General features: G+C 31.9%; 2 protein-coding genes and 3 non-coding genes across 6 annotated transcripts; 1 reads left to right on the forward strand and 4 right to left on the reverse strand.

The window, feature by feature from the left end:
* The first annotated feature begins 1,592 nt into the window (after positions 1-1,592).
* On the forward strand, positions 1,593-3,035 carry LOC113863196 (L-type lectin-domain containing receptor kinase VIII.2-like). The gene is made up of 2 exons (XM_027496682.1): positions 1,593-2,308; positions 2,345-3,035. The coding sequence occupies exons 1-2, from the start codon at positions 1,804-1,806 to the stop codon at positions 2,863-2,865; spliced, it is 1,026 nt and encodes a 341-aa protein (XP_027352483.1). The 5' UTR covers positions 1,593-1,803; the 3' UTR covers positions 2,866-3,035.
* Positions 3,036-5,923: 2,888 nt separating this feature from the next.
* On the reverse strand, positions 5,924-9,192 carry LOC113863253 (uncharacterized protein At4g18257-like). Of its 2 annotated transcripts, none has more exons than XM_027496767.1 (4): positions 8,981-9,192; positions 7,605-7,908; positions 7,050-7,358; positions 5,924-6,517 (listed from the first exon to the last, which is right to left on the reverse strand). In XM_027496767.1, exons 2-4 carry the CDS (start codon positions 7,883-7,885, stop codon positions 6,343-6,345), a joined length of 765 nt encoding a protein of 254 aa, XP_027352568.1. In that variant the 5' UTR covers positions 7,886-7,908; positions 8,981-9,192; the 3' UTR covers positions 5,924-6,342. The 2 variants fall into 2 exon arrangements, with proteins under 2 accessions (XP_027352568.1, XP_027352569.1); XM_027496768.1 differs by having other exon boundaries at positions 9,027-9,163.
* On the reverse strand, positions 8,306-8,396 carry LOC113864101. Its single transcript, XR_003504705.1, has one exon. It is a non-coding gene; the product is annotated as a small nucleolar RNA snoR27 (small nucleolar RNA).
* LOC113864100 lies at positions 8,733-8,822 on the reverse strand. Its single transcript, XR_003504704.1, has one exon. It is a non-coding gene; the product is annotated as a small nucleolar RNA snoR27 (small nucleolar RNA).
* On the reverse strand, positions 8,866-8,957 carry LOC113864099. Its single transcript, XR_003504703.1, has one exon. It is a non-coding gene; the product is annotated as a small nucleolar RNA snoR26 (small nucleolar RNA).
* Positions 9,193-18,182: the final 8,990 nt, after the last annotated feature.

The following is an 18,182-nucleotide window of genomic DNA, read 5'->3' on the forward strand; positions in this document are numbered from 1 at the left end:
TAACGTTATCGACGTTTCTCTTACAACTTCAAAACCTTCTGTACAGTAAATTAAAGAATTTCCCTTTTAACGTACACAGTGTGTAAGTATCAATTGATACTTACATTAGTTGGTACTTTAGTTGCCTTGTTTCCTTTTGTCGAGGGCATTATCAATCTTCAAATTTATGGTCACTTTTTCAGGTCAATAATGGAGCTTAAACTAAACCAAATAAATAAAATAAGGAAATAAAATCATACATGTTACTTTCAGGACAACTAAAATATACTGTTTTTATAGTGGCGTTAAATATGAAAGAGAAGTGCCAACAATTCAGTGTGTATTTTGATACAGAAAAGACACCATACGTGACATGTATCTCTCATATCATGTGAAGCTATTTAAGTGGAAGTCTGAAACACCCTCTTCCTCCCTATTCATGGAGTGTATTTATTACCGAGTTGGCATGTGGCAAAATGTAACATACATGAAATTCAAGAGAGCTAACCATTGATTTCAGGAGGAAAAAACCATCATTGAATAGAAGTAAAATGCGATTACTCTTCTCTAAGTTTAAGACTTGAGAACAAAAGCACCATTTACAAATGAGAAATTGTTTTTGTACAATAAAATTATATAAAAATATATACAATTATAAAAAGTATAGAAAGAGTAGAGGAAAAAAGTATATAAATCAAAGTAGATGGTGTAATATATAAATTTTATAACTTGCTATGATTTTCTTTCTTTCTTTTTTCTTCTGAAAGGAATTAGTGAATTACAAGAGGTTTTGAATTTAGAATACGAATAAGTATTACTATATATAAGAGGTGCATTTATTTTAATCAAAGGTGACTTGTCACTCACTGATCAATTAGTTATGTAAATTAAAAATATATCACTTAATTTTTTATTTAATAAAATCTACTTTAATTATTAATAATAAAAAATTATTAATAATAGGTGGTACTTTTTGTTATAAATTTTTTTAATATCAAATTTCTCTTGTATAATAATATATAATCATTAAACCAAATAAAATATTATATTTTATAATTTGTTTTTAATATAAAAAAATTTAAATAGAAGAGATAACTAAGCAAATGAGAAAAAAATATGATAAAGGATAAAGATTTTAATTGTTTAATAGGTAATTTTTTTAAATGTGATAAATAATTTTTTATAAAATGTAAAAGATAAAAATAATAACAATATTAATAATTAATTTTTGAAAGTTAAATATTTAGATGCTTTTAAAAAGTCAACTTTTAAAAGCTACAAGCTTATTTTTATATTTAAACACAATCTTAAACTAATATTTATCAATAATTATTTTCTTATGCAAATCACGGTCTCCCTCAAAAAAATAATAATAGAAAAGGAAAAGTCTCAAAATACAAAAAAAAATTATTTTGATTATTTTAGTTTTCACTTATGTTAACAAGTATTTTAGAAAATTAAAGAGAATCCTTACGTAAATAATATGTGAAACATAAAAATTAAGAACATTATATTTTTATTTATCATTTTAATTTTATCCCATAAAGAACCCTTGCTATATTCCCTAGTTCAGCTACCCCTACTGAGAGAAAGTGCAAGTGAAAGTGAAGTGCACAATGCAAATGCAGTTGCAGGAAATCAGTTAAAACGTATTTAATTTTCACAACCTCCAACTCCAACAACTTCCCCAATATTCTTAACTTTCATCCTCTTCTTTCTTCAACCTCAAACCCTAGAAACAGCAAAATCACATTTTGATGCAAATGGGATCAACCCCACAACTCTAGAGCCATACCCAGCAAGATTTAGCTCATACCCACCTCAATGATGGCCTTTTTCTCCACTTCCCGCCTCTTCACAACCCTAACCTTCCTTTTCTTGTTCCTCAAAATCCAAGCTTTTGCTCCAATTTCTTCCTTTTCCTTCACAGATTTTGAAAAAGATCCAAAATTTAAGTCAAGTGTGGGACTTTACGGCAATGCAAAAGCTGTCAGTGGCGGTTCTGAAGTTCTTCTTTCTGGAAATGGTGGTTCAGGTAGTGGGAGAGTCATGTACAAGAAACCCATCAAGCTTGTTCATGGTGAAGCAAGGGAATTAGTTTCATTTTCAACCTACTTTGCATTTTCGATCTCGTTGGATAGTGGGAATGGCTTGGCTTTGGTTATGGTTCCAAGTGGTATTGAAGGTGAGGTTTTTGGTAATAATTCATATGGTTTTTCTTTTGGATTGAAGAAAAGGGAATTTAAGGTTATTGGTGTTCAGTTTAGTGCTTTAAGGGATGGTAGAAATGGCGGTTCTGCTAGTTGTAATGTGGCCATTAATGTTGGTAGTAATGTTCCTATTAAAGCAATCAATACCTCCTCAGTGAATTTGGGTCTAAAACTGCATGCTTGGATTGATTATGAAGCAAGTTCAAAGCGCTTAGAAGTTAGGTTGAGTCAGTTTGGTAAACCAAGGCCATCTGATCCATTGCTTTGGCATTCAATTGACTTTTCAAATGTGTGGGAAACTGAAGAGATGTTTGTAGGCTTTAGTCCTTTGAAGGGGAATACTTCCCAAGCATGCTTTCTTTATTCATGGAGCTTTATTGTAAGGCATTTTCCACATTGGATGCATTCCGAGCCTCTGAATCCAAAGGTCGTCGCTAAGAACACTGAAACTCCAGCAGTGAAATCAAGGAGTGATTGCCTTTTGAGAGTTCTTGCTGCAATGATATTTGGTGCTGGATGTGGAGCATTGACAGCATTCACTGTGCTTTATTTGTGGACCATCTTTGGTAATAAACGTCCAGTGGTGCCGGAGGAGTATGTGATGCAGCCTGTAGATTTTGAGTACAAGAAAGTGAACATTGTTGTAGATAAAACCGTCAAAGATGCTAAGGAGTAGATCTACAAGAGGGAACTAGTTGGATGCTTGTGTTGTAAATCAGTGTTTCTTGTATTCAGGTTTTGCTTTGTTGTAGTTTGGTAAAGAACTATTTAATTTACTTTTCCTTATGTTGTTGTCTATTTTTTGAGCAAAATGAGATTAATATCTAACTCTGTATTAAGGATAAGAATTTCATGGCTTTTTTTTTACTGAATCATGACCAAATGTTCAAATCTTTGATATTTATTTATTATATGATGTTGCTGACAAAGGTTTTATTTGTATGGTGATGGCAAATAACCATAATCAGTCTGTATATTGAATTTTGATTGGCTAATAGTAACAGTGTAATATCTGCTTGATACTTGTGTCACACTACTGTGTGTGGCTCCAATAAAAGAAAGAAAATATATTGAGGTTGATAGTGTATTGGTACCTCATATTAATATACCATAATATCCTCATCGTTTGTTTTTTTTTTTAAGTGTAGATGTGGATGGTTGTGATTATCTCAGCATAATAAAGTTGGAATTATTCTGTAACTCCTCCCTTTTCTTTTTTATTTAATAATATTATTATTTCCCATCATATTAAGATTTGGCTACGTCTTCATTTCAGTCCAGTTTTCTTAAATGACAGCAACATTTCTCTCTTTTCCTTATTGATCTTTCTTCTGTGAAATTAAATTTTAGAGGTAACAGAAACTTGCAGCTGTCTCATTGAAAGGAACTTTGATTTGCTTTCGCACCCTGCTACCTTTCATTGATATTCTAGCACTTAATGCTGCATAAGTTAGTTGGTTTATACTTTTAGGCACCTTTCAATCATGTGCCTGGCTCTCTGCATTCAGCTTGCAACGTTTTTGTAATAAAGAGATCAAGCACCCTGATATGTGCAACTGCTGCAGATACTTCTATTAATGACAAACTTTATGTAGTTTACTTGTGGAAAAATATCAAGCATTTTCTTACCTTAAGATAGTTTAGAGAATTCTTAGGGCTTAGCTGAGCCTGTGCACACCATTTGCTTTGTATACTTACAGAAGAATAATTGAATCTGCTTTTGGTGATGCTCTTGTTGAGGCCAGTTCTTGTAAATTCTATAATTTGAAGGAAAATGTTAGCTTCAGCTTTCAGGCCAATTTTAAAGAACTAAATAATAGTAAAATTTTATTTAAAAAATAAGTATTTATTATACTTTTATTACTTCAATGTACTAAATGTATTTTTTTTATAAAAATTTACTACTTTTAAATGCTTAAATTTATCTGTAAGAATTGAAGTAAATAAAATCTTTAACTTTAAAATGACTAAAAGTTGTTTTGGATACAATAATAAATTCAAAAACCTTTTCTCCTGCCAGGTGAGATTGGTTACACGATTATTATTATTGATTATATAGTTCTTTGCAATAACATTTACTAGGTATGTTTTTGTTTCGCATGATTTGATCTTGTGGGTTAATTGCAGACAATAATAACCTAACATTTTCCGCTGGTAAATTAATGGCAATGGAAATAGGTTTTCATATGGCTGCATTTATGATTATAATTTGTCTATAAGATGAACCTTTCAAAGCCTAAAGTAAAGCTCTGAGCCTTGTTTGTGTTTGGTTTAAATATTGAAGTTCGTTTCTTGTTCCTCTGTCAAGCATTTATAGTACTTTTAGATATTCGGAAATTGTGCTTCCAAATGTGTAACTTCTGCTTAAGTTTTCTCAAATAATCTGAGTCATGTGACACTGCCTGCTATAGTTGTGTAGGTAGAGAAATTTATTTTGCTTATCATGAAACTCATTGGAATAAGTTGAAGAGAGTTTATTTTAATGAGAACTTATGAGAGATAAATTTTCTCTAAGCTCTTCCAAACGTAGCTTTTTGTTTGAAGGTTAGATTTCCATATGCTACTTAGAAAATTTGTGTGAGAAGTGATATTTTAATAATCCCTTTTCTTATTCCTAAACTCCTAAAGCTGCTTAGGTTTAGGGGGCTTTGGCAAATCTTCTTGCTTGTATTTTACTTCACTTAATTCTCCCCTTTTCTTTACCACGTTGAAAATAAAAACGTTGCTTATTATTATTAGTGTCATTATTGTTATTTTGTAATGAAAAAAAAATGCTTAGTGCAAGGCGATCTTTGTTGTTAATGGAATCTGAACAATTTGAGATAGTTTTTATAGTTGATTAAGCAGAAACAATTCACTGCATGTGGCAAATCAAGATACACACAGCCCATGAGCTTGTCAATATTTGGAAAAAAGTTGGCAGACATTTTCATTCCTGCTCCAGTGGCTCTTTCCATGATATACATAAAGATCACTAACGTGACAAAGAAAGAAAAAAGCAGTGTATGATAGCCAATTGCTGCCATATAAGTTGTCAACATAGCATCAGATGCACGTTCTGATGTTTTAGGCTTTTAGCTATCTTGTAACGTGTTCCTCATCTGTGTTATGGAAGATTCATTACTTGTTTCTTTCAAGCCATTTTTTTTCTTTGGAGTTTGACCAAATTCATGTTCAAATATCTTCTATTATCAGCAGTAACATTAGGAATGAGGAAAAGAAAAAATATCAGTTTATAGTTAGATACGATTAAATTGTTATTATCATATAGTTAGATGTTAAGCTCAGTTTTGAATTGGTGCAATGGGAACACCATTGTTTCGTTACCACTATAATGTCATACAGTGGAGACTGTTTTCAGTGTTATGTTTCTCTCACGTATTTCATCCTCTTTACTAACCCTTTTATTTTCCTTTTACTTTTGTTAACTCTCTTTTTTGCACAATTTTTTTAAATAAATATCTTATAGGTATAGCTCTGAAAAAAAATTAAAAAAAAATTATTCTTGCATTAATATGGTTATTGTGGAAAAGAATGTTACAGTTATGAGAAAAAATAAATTAGAGTAGTGATTTACCTGCAGAGGCAGAAAAGATTTCGTGAAGGAATGATTTTTTCCCTGCTATCTATCTTCCCCATGCTTGATTATACTGACGTAGGCTTCGCAAGAATTCAACGGATTTTTTTTATCATTATCATATATTTGTTACCTTGCTAATATACGTTTACTTGAATTCGAATTTTATCATTGAATTGCAAAATGTTTTTATAGGCCATCAAATTTTCTACAGGTCAAATCAATATCAATACTTCATGCAAATAGCAATGGTCAAATTAAATTATTTACAACGTAAAAAAGTGTCTGTTTGCCTGAATCTTTGCTTTTTCCTCCAATCTTTGTTTGCGGAATGAGGGAGCTGATGTCCATCACAAGCACAACGATGCTACAGCTTTAGTGAATAACGATGCAGTTTTTGGTATATGCTTTCAATCTGCCTAGGCATGTTTTGTGAGAAGGAGCATAACATCAATTCCTGCACAACGACGTTACAAGGGGGCTGCACTAACAGGAGCCCCAACTCCTCATGCCTATGTTTAAAGTCTTGGTTTCACGAAGATTGGCCGTAATAAACGATGCCACACCAGTTGATTGTCATGTGTTTTTACTCTCAGATCCAGATCCAATGGATGTGGCTTTTAGTTGCTCCAACTTCTTCCGAAGATAGGCTTGCTTAAGCTTCTCACGATGAGCAGCTACCTGCTCTTGCCTCCGCAGTTTAATTTCCGAAGCCTTTTCTCTTGCCCTATTAGCTTCTTCATGAACTTCCCTACAAATCAAAATAAACAAGGAACTGGATTAACCATGCCAAAAATTAAGACACTGTACACTCATTTCCCGTCACCCCCAAATTAAAAAATAAAATAAAATTGAAAAAAGGAAGCATTCTCGGTTGCCTCCCTCTGACCCTCTGTATCTATCTGAAAAAGTCAGACAGGTCATTTACTTAATTTATTCAGTAAGATCACTTAGAAAGAATAATTACTTCCACATACTCCTATCAAGGTACTACCTTAATATATTTCAGCACTATATTATAATCAACAACATTGTCAATTTAATATAATCAATTCAATAATATAAGACAGTGATATCAGATACCAGCGCTATAATTGCCACCAAAAGCTAGGCTCAATTTATAAGCCCGGAAAGAATTATTGAAAAAAATCCCATTGTCAAAGACCCAAAATTGCAATCTCTATCTTAATCGCTTTGCCTCAAATCTATCCTAGCTATCTAGTCCAAGAACATTGCATATTTGGCAAATAACATGGTCTGAAAGAAAAGGATGAATCCCATACTGAATATTGCGCTTATGCTCTGCCCTGTCTACTTCTCCAGCCATTTGCCTAGGCCCAATAGGTTTTAAAGAAAAAAGCACAGAAGCATCATTATCAGCATCTTCATTTTCTTGCACCACATCATGGATTGATGGTTGCTGTAACTCATCCTGCTCAATGCCCTTGCGGAAAAAGTCTACACAATACTTTTCTTTATCCTCTTCATCAGACAGTTCTCCCTTCGCCAATTTATCATACAACTCAGCCTTTCTCTCCAGTGCAGAATAGCTAGCTGATCCATCATTAACTGCTTTTAACTCAAGTTTGTCCCTGATAGTAAAAGTTGATTAGACATGACAAGGGATAAATGTGTCATTCGCTATTTAAGATGATATCCGCAATAGGTATATAACAAAACATTTCAGGGAACACATTGATTTATAATTTCCTTACATCTGCCATGGCACCATGCTAAATAAATATTAAAGCAAAGCTAAACACCCAGAATCAAAGAAAATAACGAATAAACCAAGTCAAATTCTTCATTAGATTAATCCAAAGGGAAAAAGGTAATACTTGTGAGCGCGGGCATCAACCCCAGAATTCTTGGCAGAGAAGGGATCTTTGGGAGCAATCTTGCTCTTTGCCCGGTGATACTCAACATCAGGGCCTGCCAATTCCCTGGACTTCTTAGAATCTTCTTGAGACTTGTAGAGCTCAGCCTTCAACTCCAGTATGGACGATGCCCCAACACCAGCTATGGCTCGATGCTTCTTTGGCATTATTGATGATTCTGTTAGCCATCCTAGTGATTCTGTCACCACTCTCTTCTTTTCACTCCCCTCCTCCCCAGCCATTATTAGGTTCCCTATCCCCAATTCTGCAATCAATTCAATTTATCAGATACGCAGTTTGGCTCACTAGGTCACATCTATCAGACAGTCTGGGATGCAATTTTAACTATTTTTCAGCCCCTTGTTTTTAAAGGACTATATACTAACAACAATAACATGTCTAAACTGCAATAACAATTCACTATGATCATGACATTATGGTTGTTGCTGTTATTGTTGGTTACTAATTTTATTATTATTATTAAAAGAATCATTTACTGAGCTGGAATATGGAAATAAAATATTGATGACAATAATGTCATTGCAAGTGTATTAGTAAGAATCTTGAAGTTGCGTTGTCCAAAAGATGTTTTAATAAACATTGTATAATGATCACAATGCGTTGGATAACAGTGACAAAACTTGACATTACTATTAGCCAAAGCAAGATCTCAGTCGATTACAGTTATCTTCAGTCCCTTTGAAGGACCTACAGATAGATAACGCAGTTTCTGAATACCGTCATGGATCCCATATATTTCCTAATGTTAAGGCCGAAACACATTAACATCAAATCCAGTGGAGCAAATACAAAAAACATAACGGATAGGTAATAAGTAATAGTATCTTGCCATCATTCCTCGAACTCAAACAGGTAAAAAGTTCCAAGCAAAATGCCCAATTCAAACCTACAGCTAATAAAAACAACCAATATTCAATACCCATTTAAAGCCTGAAGCACTACCAGTGAAAGAAACAAAAACAGATTAAAAAAAAAACAAAACAAATGCTAGATGATAACGAGTTTTTTGAACTTTTACTGGCTTAGATTCTCGTCACAGAGGAATAGACATCCAAGAATAATCAACGGATTGGATCTCAGTAAGTTATGGTTATCTTCAATTCCTTTAGGAAGTTTCAGATAGATAACGCAGTTTGAAATTAACATCACTGATCCATAAATCTAACCAACCATGAAAATAATTATATAGAGATTGGAGAAAGAGCATCTCAGAGTAATCATTCCCCATTAGCTTCTTCACTAGCAATCAAAGTGCAAGGATAACAAATTGGAATTGCTCATCACTGATGCTCGTAAAAAAGAGACGCAAAAATAACCTTTGAGGATGATTGAAATTTGAAAGACGGAACCGTGAGTTTGAACCTCGAATTTGAGTCTTTGAATTTTGAATGAACCGAAGGAAAGGAAGGAGACGAAGTTTCTAGTGTAACATTTCGCGTGCGGCGTGAGCGTTCTGACAATTTAAAGAACCGTGAAGAACCCTAGCAAGGGTTTTGTTTGGAGACTTGGATGCTGTATTCCCTTTTGCAGTTCCACAACCTTAATTTGGATTTATATACACACCGATAAGGTTTATTATTTATTATGATATTTTAAAATTGAACAAAATCTTATAAATGCAAAATAATATAGATACAAGATAATAATATATTTGAGTCAGGTAATAAGTATTTCTATTATTAATAATAAATATTATAAAAAATTGAATTAAATTAAAGAGAAAAACTTTTGACATTTAAAATGATAAAAATAAAGATGTATTGTTTGTATCCATGTGATGGGTTAAAATTTAAACTTAATTAAGATTAATTAAAATTAAATAATTTTAATTTATTTAAAATTAAATAATTTTAATTTATTTAAAATTAAAGTATCTTAAATTTGATATTTATGTATTGAAAGTTAAATTAAAATTAAAATAACAAATATTAGTTGAAAAAGAATATAACTTAATATAAAATAAACTTAATTATGTTTTTGTTCTTCATAAATATAGGTTGTTTTCTGATAAATTCATATAAAGTTATTTTTTGATAAATTCCTATAAATTTTTTTATTAGAATTTAGTTTCTAAAAAATTTAAAATTTTGGATTTAGTCCCTGTTGTTAATCCTTATTCCTTTAGGTGCTGAGTTAGCTAACAAAGAGTCAGGTCAACATTATACGTGTCTTTCTCGACATCTAGTCACTTATTTACCTGGTGCGATGCTTGCTGAGGTGAGTTTAAGATTAAGAAATGAAAAAATAATAAAGGGATAACCTCTGAAAAAGAGATGTAAAAATTCTATAGTGGACCAAACACATATGCAGATGAAGTGAGTAACCTCTGAGTTAAGTACCAAGGGATAATGTAAGGGCAAGGAGGTCACTTTCACGTGTGGGGCTTGATTGAATGAGAGGCTTTCATTGTGCAAGCTGGCATCTGCATCCAAATTGGAAGGTTGTGTGTAAACTATGAAGATTTGTGTCGAAAAGGGAGAGTGTGGAACATGGAGTAAGGTAACGTGTTATTGAAAATCCTATTTTATTGTTCTTGTCCTGAATGTGTTAGTGGGGTAGTTATATAATGAGTTTTCTTTAATTCTCTATCTATATGTTAAATGTTATGGGTAAACTTTTTTTACTTGTATTGTAATAATAGGGATTACTTTAAACTTGGTAATACACTAGAGGGGTAAATTTTTTGACAAACTAAAGGTGAGATATGTAAGAGGAGAAGTGGATGTTGTGAGTAACATTGACATTGATAGATGATCATACTTTGAGTGTTTGGAAACTGTGAGAGACTTTGGGTATAAAGGCAATTTTTTGATATGATGGAAGATGCCTAGTTTTGAGTTTGAAGATGGTTTAAGAGAAATTATATGGGATGATCAAGCTCTGGAAATGGCTAATTATGCCTTGAAGGAGAAATGTGAAGTGCACCTATATGTAGAGCATATAGTTAGAGAACCTAATATAATACTTGAGTTGACAGATGTAGAGGGTGGAGCTGCTGTAATGCCTAATATAGAAGGGTTTAAGGCAAAAGGTGGAGTTGAAAGGATGGTTGATGCAAAGGGGCATAATGTAGAGGGTGAACAAGAATGGATGATTGATGTTGAGGGTGAACTTGAAGGATGAGTGATGTGGAAAGGGGATCTAGGCTTCATTATGGGAAAAATGAGAATATGCCTGAACCTGAGATTGAGTCAGATTTTAGGTCTTTTGAGTGTAACATAGATGAAGAATATCTAAGTGATTAGTTGCAATCTGAGGTTAGTTTAGACAATGACAGTCCTCACTATGAAGCATTTCAACCTAAAAACATGTAGAAAGATTTTGAGTTCCATCTCGGAATGAATATATTTCAATAAAGCAATTTAAGGATGTAATTATGGAACACTTTATTTTGAATATTACATTTATAAAGAATGATGACAGCAGATGCAGGGTTAGGTGTCATAGTTCAAGTTATGAATGGTTGGCATTTGTTAGCAAAGTTAAGACCACAAGCTCTTATAGGTTAAAGACCTATGTTTCAAAACATACTTGTGTAAGGATATTTGACAATAAGAATGTCAATGCAAGATGGATGACAAAGGTTATTGTGGACAAATTGAAAATAAATAACAAAATGACATTGAATGACATCATAAGTGAGATAAGAAATAGTTATGCAATGGACATTTTTAAATGGACAACTTTTAATGCAAGAAAAATGGCTTTGAATGCAATAGATGGAGAAGTAACAAAGCAGTATACATTTTGTGGAGTTATAGTGTAGAACTAAAGAGAGTTAACCAAAGAAATTCTTATAAGATAGGATTGGTTATACTAGAACCCACATTACAACCAAAGTTTGGTAGCTTTTACATGTGTTTGAATGAGTGTAAAAGAGGGTTTATTTATGGTTGTAGACCATTCATTCGTGTGGATAACTCTCATATAAAGATCAAGTATGGTGGGCAACTTCTAGTTGCAATAACAAGGGATGCAAATGATCAATATTTTTCACTTGCAATGGCTATGGTAGAAATAAAGACAAAGGAGACTTGGAGATAATTTTTGACTTTGCTATTAGAGGACATTAAGGACCAATCTACTAACAGATATGTCTTTATTTCTGACCAACAAAAGGCAAGTTTAATTATTTCCTTGTTTATAAGTTACGTACAAAATATGACAGGGACTAAATACTAAATTATATAATTTTGTAAGAACTATATCCTAACATTGTAAATTTTTTTTTTGTAGGGTTTGACTCAGGTTTTTGAGGAGCTGTTACTGGATGTAGAACACATATATTGTATTAGACACTTATACATTAACCTTAAAAAGAAGTTTGAAAGGGGTGCATTATTAAAAGAGTTGATGATGAAGGCATCTAAAGCAACTTATCAAGAAGCTTGGGAGGAGAAAATGAGCCAAATCAAAGATATGGATTGTAAGGCCTAAGAGTGGTTGTCTGCAATCTCCAAAGAAAGTTGGTCTAAACATTGTTTTAATTTATACCCTAGGTATGATGTAAATATGAATAACTTATGTGAAGCTTTCAACAACACCATTTTGCTAGCTAGAGAAAAACCTATTTTGAATATGTTAAAGTGGATTAGGTTGTACTTAGTGCAAATTGATTTTCTATATGGGTTGGGGAGTTAAAATTTGAGGTCACATACTCTTTATTTACACAAAAATTTGTTGTTGACCTCCACACAAATAACTATTCATGTAACTTTTGGAGTTTAGTTGACAATCCATGTAGATATACTTGTGCTGCAATCTCCTATAAGGGGGATAACCCAGTGGATTATGTTCACCAATATTACAATAAGCAAGCTTATATGAGATGTTATAACCATGTTATTAGGTCAATAACAAGTCAAGACAGATGGCCACAAATACAAGAGGATGTCATTTTGCCACCTTCATACAAAAAAGGACCAGATATAACATCCTCGTTTTTGCTAAACGAATAATTTATTAATATAGTTCTAAGTTAAAATATAGTACTTGATTTTTTAGAAAAAATTGGGATAGAATTAGTATGAGATGCTTTAGACAAAATTGTTAAGTATATTTTTAAGAAATTTTTGGTAATTTTTAATTTTTAAATTTTTAAGTTTCAAAAAGTGTCAATTTGTATTGGTTAAAATTGTTGTATAATGCTAAAAATAACATTTTATTTTAAAAATAACAATAATAATAATAAAAATTATAAAAAAATTATATTTTATTTATAAATATTATTTGGAATATAAAAATAATGTTTTTGTAATTAATGAGCATTTGTGAATTTTCTAGTTAATTTTACGTAAATTAGTTATATGCTCAAGCAGAAATTGCATGTAAAAATTTTAGACACCAATTAAAGGATCAATAGTGTCAAAAATTATTTTATAATTATGTTTAATATATTTCATGATTATTTTTAAATTTTAGGATTTTTATCTAATTATTTCAATTAATTACTAAAGAATTAGTAAAAATTCTAATATTATATTATTATTTTTACTATTTAAGGTAAGGATTAGTCTCTAAAGCTTCCCATTTCTTCCTTTCACTTCCGTAAGCCCTATTTTCTTTCTTCCAAGGAGCTTTGATCATCTTTGGTCTTAATCTCTTAAATTTCCAAGTAAGTTCATTAAATTTTTATTATATTTCATCATTTTGAACACTTTGAACCGATTAATTTTTTATTTTCTCCCTCTTTTTGGGTGCTGGAATAGTGGCATGAGGGTGAGATTTTGTCCAAAAATTTTGTTTCTAAATTATGTTTTAATTAGCTTAATCTTTCTATATTTTATAATAAATAATTTTGGTACTTTTTGTTTTGTTAAAAATACATTTGGGGGTTTAAAACTCTTGGTCTAGAGGTGCTGTCCCAAGAGTGTTATGAAGGAAAAATAATTATTTTTAATCACCTTTAGGCTTATAGTATTCCATTTACATCATAGAAAACAATTGTAAGACCTGTAAGCCATTTTTGCAAAGATTAGAAAATGATAGTTTCAACTCACTAGTAGTGGGTTGGGTGATTAATGCCTCTTAACATTGATCATGATTATGTGTGATTATTTGGTTAGGATCGTGGTTTGAGAAGTGGTGGAAAGAAGTCGTTGGTGAGAAAAAAAATCGGTATACACTTCAAGGTAAGGGGGGACATATCTATTTTCACGGATATAGTAGAAAAACGTTGAGAAATGGGTGTTTTATTCTTTGTTATGTATATATGAATTATTTGAAGGAATTTATAATTATTTCCATACTTAGTGTACAATTGTTTGATATTCCTTTTTGAAATTGATTTTATATGTGATGATGTTTCTATGATAATTGTTTGTTGAATTCAGTATAAATAATTGATTACATAAAATACTTGAGGAATGAACTGTCATTCATGTGGAGTGAGCATATAGAAGGTCTGTTGAAAGTTGAAAAGAATTGGAGAATTGCGAAATAAAGATATTAAAAAAAAAATCTTCTTTAATTTCAAGTGGTTTGATCAAAATTTATTTAATAGTTTTTATATGTTTAAAATATACCTATATACATATTTAAATAATTTAAAGGATTTTAATTCATTTTAAAGAATTATTTTAAATGAGTATTTTGAAATGTGGTGATAATTGGAAAAAGGTATTTGAGAGCCATTGAAATGAAAGAAAAGTTGTGAAATGTGGTGGTGGTGAGACTCTGTTTAAAATTCGAAGTGTATTAGAATTTTCTGGCTGTTTTGCAGAGAGAAGAAAATTTAGAAATATCTGAATTATAGAGGAAACTCTGCCGGATTGTCGGTAGAATTTTGAAATATATGTTGTTGATTAAAAAGAAATGTTTAATACCTAATTAAAAGACTGAAATTAGGTTCGTGTATCATAAGCATGTAATGATGATGGTGTTGGATGGGAAGTATACGAAATCTAGGGAAGACTCCAGGTTAGTCTTGGGGATAGTTGGGTGTGATTGAGTCGGGCAAAGGCCAGGGCTCGTAACCCTGTGCTGTCGGTTCTCACTGCAAAATCGGACTATCCTGACAGAACCCGATGGATTATCAGAATCAGTTGAGCTATATCTTTGAAACTATCTAATGAGATGGTTATGACCAAGAATGATTGGTGACAGTGAACTCCTGATCCTTCTCAGAAAGAAAGAAAGAGAAAAAGAAAAAGAAAATGGTTTGGGCCCACATGCATGTGTCAGTATAGCAATTAACTAGGTGATGCACAAAATCATACATGACATGTACATTGTGTGTTGAGTTGTTGCTAATTGCTATAATGATTGTAAATATCTTGACGTGTTTTCTACTGTACTTTGGTTGAAATGGGTTTGTCTCACCCTTTTAGTTGCTATGTGAATATGTTTAGTAGGTGAGGACACAAATGGCCCGACCACCATACCAGTTCAGCGTCACGGTCAGATATGATCCTGACGAAAGATGGGCGTACGATTGGGAACGACAACGGTTCACCCATACTGGCACTATTACCTTTTGTTAGATAGAAATGGGCCAGGCCCACGGGCATATCCCATCCCCATTAGGGTACCTATGAGACTCACATTTCCATTTACTCCTAGAGTACTGTTAACTTTTGGAGGAAATGGTATTTTTGATAATCATGGGTCTAGGGGAAAAGCTTGTGAGGTCATTTTTGTTATTGTTGTCTCTGATATCGTGACCCCACTTTATTTTGTATGTAAATCAGCTATGTGTATATGTTTATATGACTGGATGACTGTATATTTTGACAGATGATTGCTATATACGTATTTGGATAACTGATGCAGATGGTATATTTAGTTTCTATTAATGTGAACAAATGTAAATTCATACATGTGGCTTTCTTACTGCTTGGATTATATTAATATTATATTTATATTGATGGCATAATAAGTAGTAAGGGTGTCACACCAGACAGGTCCAAAAAGCGGAGGAGAAGGGATTCTGTTGAAGAACCAAACCCAGTAAGGCTAAGAAGGTCATATTCCCAAAACAAATACAATAAGTGTCTAGGGTTTGGACTTAATAGGACTACTTGTCCAAACCCGTTAGTTCAGCACATAAGTTCATGATTTAATAGCGAGAGTATTTGAATTTTTTTGGATATTCATATTAATAACTTTGGCATTGGTTAACATATTGAATATTTTTTCCTATAGGAAGCGTCAAACCAAGTCCCTGGAACAGGGATAGAAGAGGCATAGGAAAATGTAGACTAAGAGGAGCACAACTTGGTTTAACAAACACTGAACAAGAATCACAATCATCAGTCCTCACTGCTAGCCAATCTGAACTTGTGGTTGCCAATCCAATCTCTGCTACAATGTCTGATACAACTAGCTTAGTTTAGTTTTAATATGGCCCACCTTTTTTTGGACATATTGTTGCCACATTTTGTACAAAATAGTTGGATGTAAATTTGGATGTTTAGCTGTCACATTTTGTATTTGCACAGTTGGATGTAATTTTTGTTGTATTTCTGCCACTGAATATTATTTTGCAAGTTGGATGTAATTTTGGTTGTATTTCTACCACAGGATGTTATTTTGCACAGTTGGATATTATTTTGGACAACTTTTGTCCTAGACAATGTACAAAACAATCTAAGATTGGAATGGATGTTATTTATTGGCATATTGCAATTGTCTTCTTTTTTTCTCTGATACAATGTTATTTTCCAGAATATCAATGAATCTACTTAGAAAAATTGCAATTGGAATCAGCTAAAATTAGTTAAACAATCCAAACATTACACAGTTTGCTAAAGATAATCATATCACACTTAACAAAACAATATTTCATTGATGACAAATCTGGTTACATGAGTCAAGGCACATTGAAATACATAACTAAAAACTTAAAAATTATAATAGCTAAATACAATTACACAACTGCAAAACTGCAATTTCATATTACTGTAGTCACAAACAGATTACACATAAAGGATTTGTTAGCCTTTCATGGCAGTATATATTAACAACAAAATAATTATGGCTCATGAAACTCCAACTGTGTAACACAAAATCTATCTTTTTTCCTTCTCACATGAAAGTCTCCTTTCTAGCTTTACAATCCTAAAAAATGGTCTTCAATGATTGTTGGAACCTTATTTGAACATATGCATTTCACTCCCTCAGAAACTCCTTCATCAGTCCATTTAAAGAACTTGCAAGACTCCTTCAATTGCACATCACACACACACCTAATATAAGAATTTTTTTTTTGAAAAGGATGAACAATATAATACTATACTCATGAAGGATATTTATTACTTACTTTTTAATTCGAACATCTCCAAAAAGGCCATTTCAAGGATTGTTCTTGCTGTTGGAGGTTAGTAGAACCTTCATTTCTCCACAACCACATAGACATTGTCTTGAAGGCTTCATACTGTTGAGGAAGATGCTGAAGGTCGCGATTTTGTTGCCATAAAATAGTATTTGCAGCTTTTCTCCTTCCAATGTCAGCGGAGAATAGAATATTAAGACGTGAAGATATTGAAATTAGGGTTTTTCATTGTCTGCTAATAACACAAGATAACAAAGCGAGGTTATAGAATAGGGTTTTTGCATCTCTTTTTCAGCTTATTTTATTATCTTTTCATTTCCTAACCCTAAACCCACCTCAACAAGCATGGTACCAGGTAGGCAAGTGACTGGGGTCGAAAAAGCCACGTAGAGTGCAGAGTTGGCTTTCCATTAGTTAGCTCAGCACTTAATTAAAAAAAGGTTAATGACAGTGACTAAATCCAAAATTTTAAATTTTTCAGAGACTAAATCCTAACAAAAAATTTATAAGGACTTATCACAAAACGACTTACATTTATAGAAACAAAAACATAATTAAGCTTAAAATAAATTGAATGATTGATGCAGGAAAAGTCAATGACTAAATAATAACTCTTAATTTTTTTTTAAAAAATAAAATTTACATTTATAATATAGGAATGTGCACACACATATATATATATAGGAGAAGAATCTTCTTACACCAGTATAAGTCTAAAAACTTTTACACCCAATCTGAACATTTTATTTAATTTACATTTAACGGTCAGTGAAGCAATAAATTATAATCCATTAGATATAAGTTAAATGAAAGGTTCATATTAGGTGTAAAAGTTTTAGACTTACACCAATATAAGAAGATTTTGCCATATATATATATATATATAAAGAAAGATCTTCTCAAATTAGTGCAAGTCAAAAAACTCTTAGACTTGATTTGAGTCTTTTATTTAATTTACATCTAATAATCAATTAAATAATAAATTATAACCCGTTAGATATAAGTTAAATGTAAAAAAATTTAAACTTACACTAATGCGAAAAGATCTTGTCCATATATATATATATATATAACTCATTCAAATTCTTTTTTGTTGTAACAAGATTTAAAATTTTCTTAAGTAAATATAAATTTGTAAAAAAAAATGTAAAAAATGACGTAAAATTCATTAAAACAAAATTTGCATCGTCCTTCACCTTATCTCTCTCACCAATTCACCAATTCTCCTTCTCCCCGTGCCCCCAACT

Source organism: Abrus precatorius, unplaced genomic scaffold (assembly GCF_003935025.1).
Source record: "Abrus precatorius isolate BTA unplaced genomic scaffold, Abrus_2018 Scaffold3, whole genome shotgun sequence".
NCBI classification, from domain to species: Eukaryota; Viridiplantae; Streptophyta; class Magnoliopsida; order Fabales; family Fabaceae; genus Abrus; species Abrus precatorius.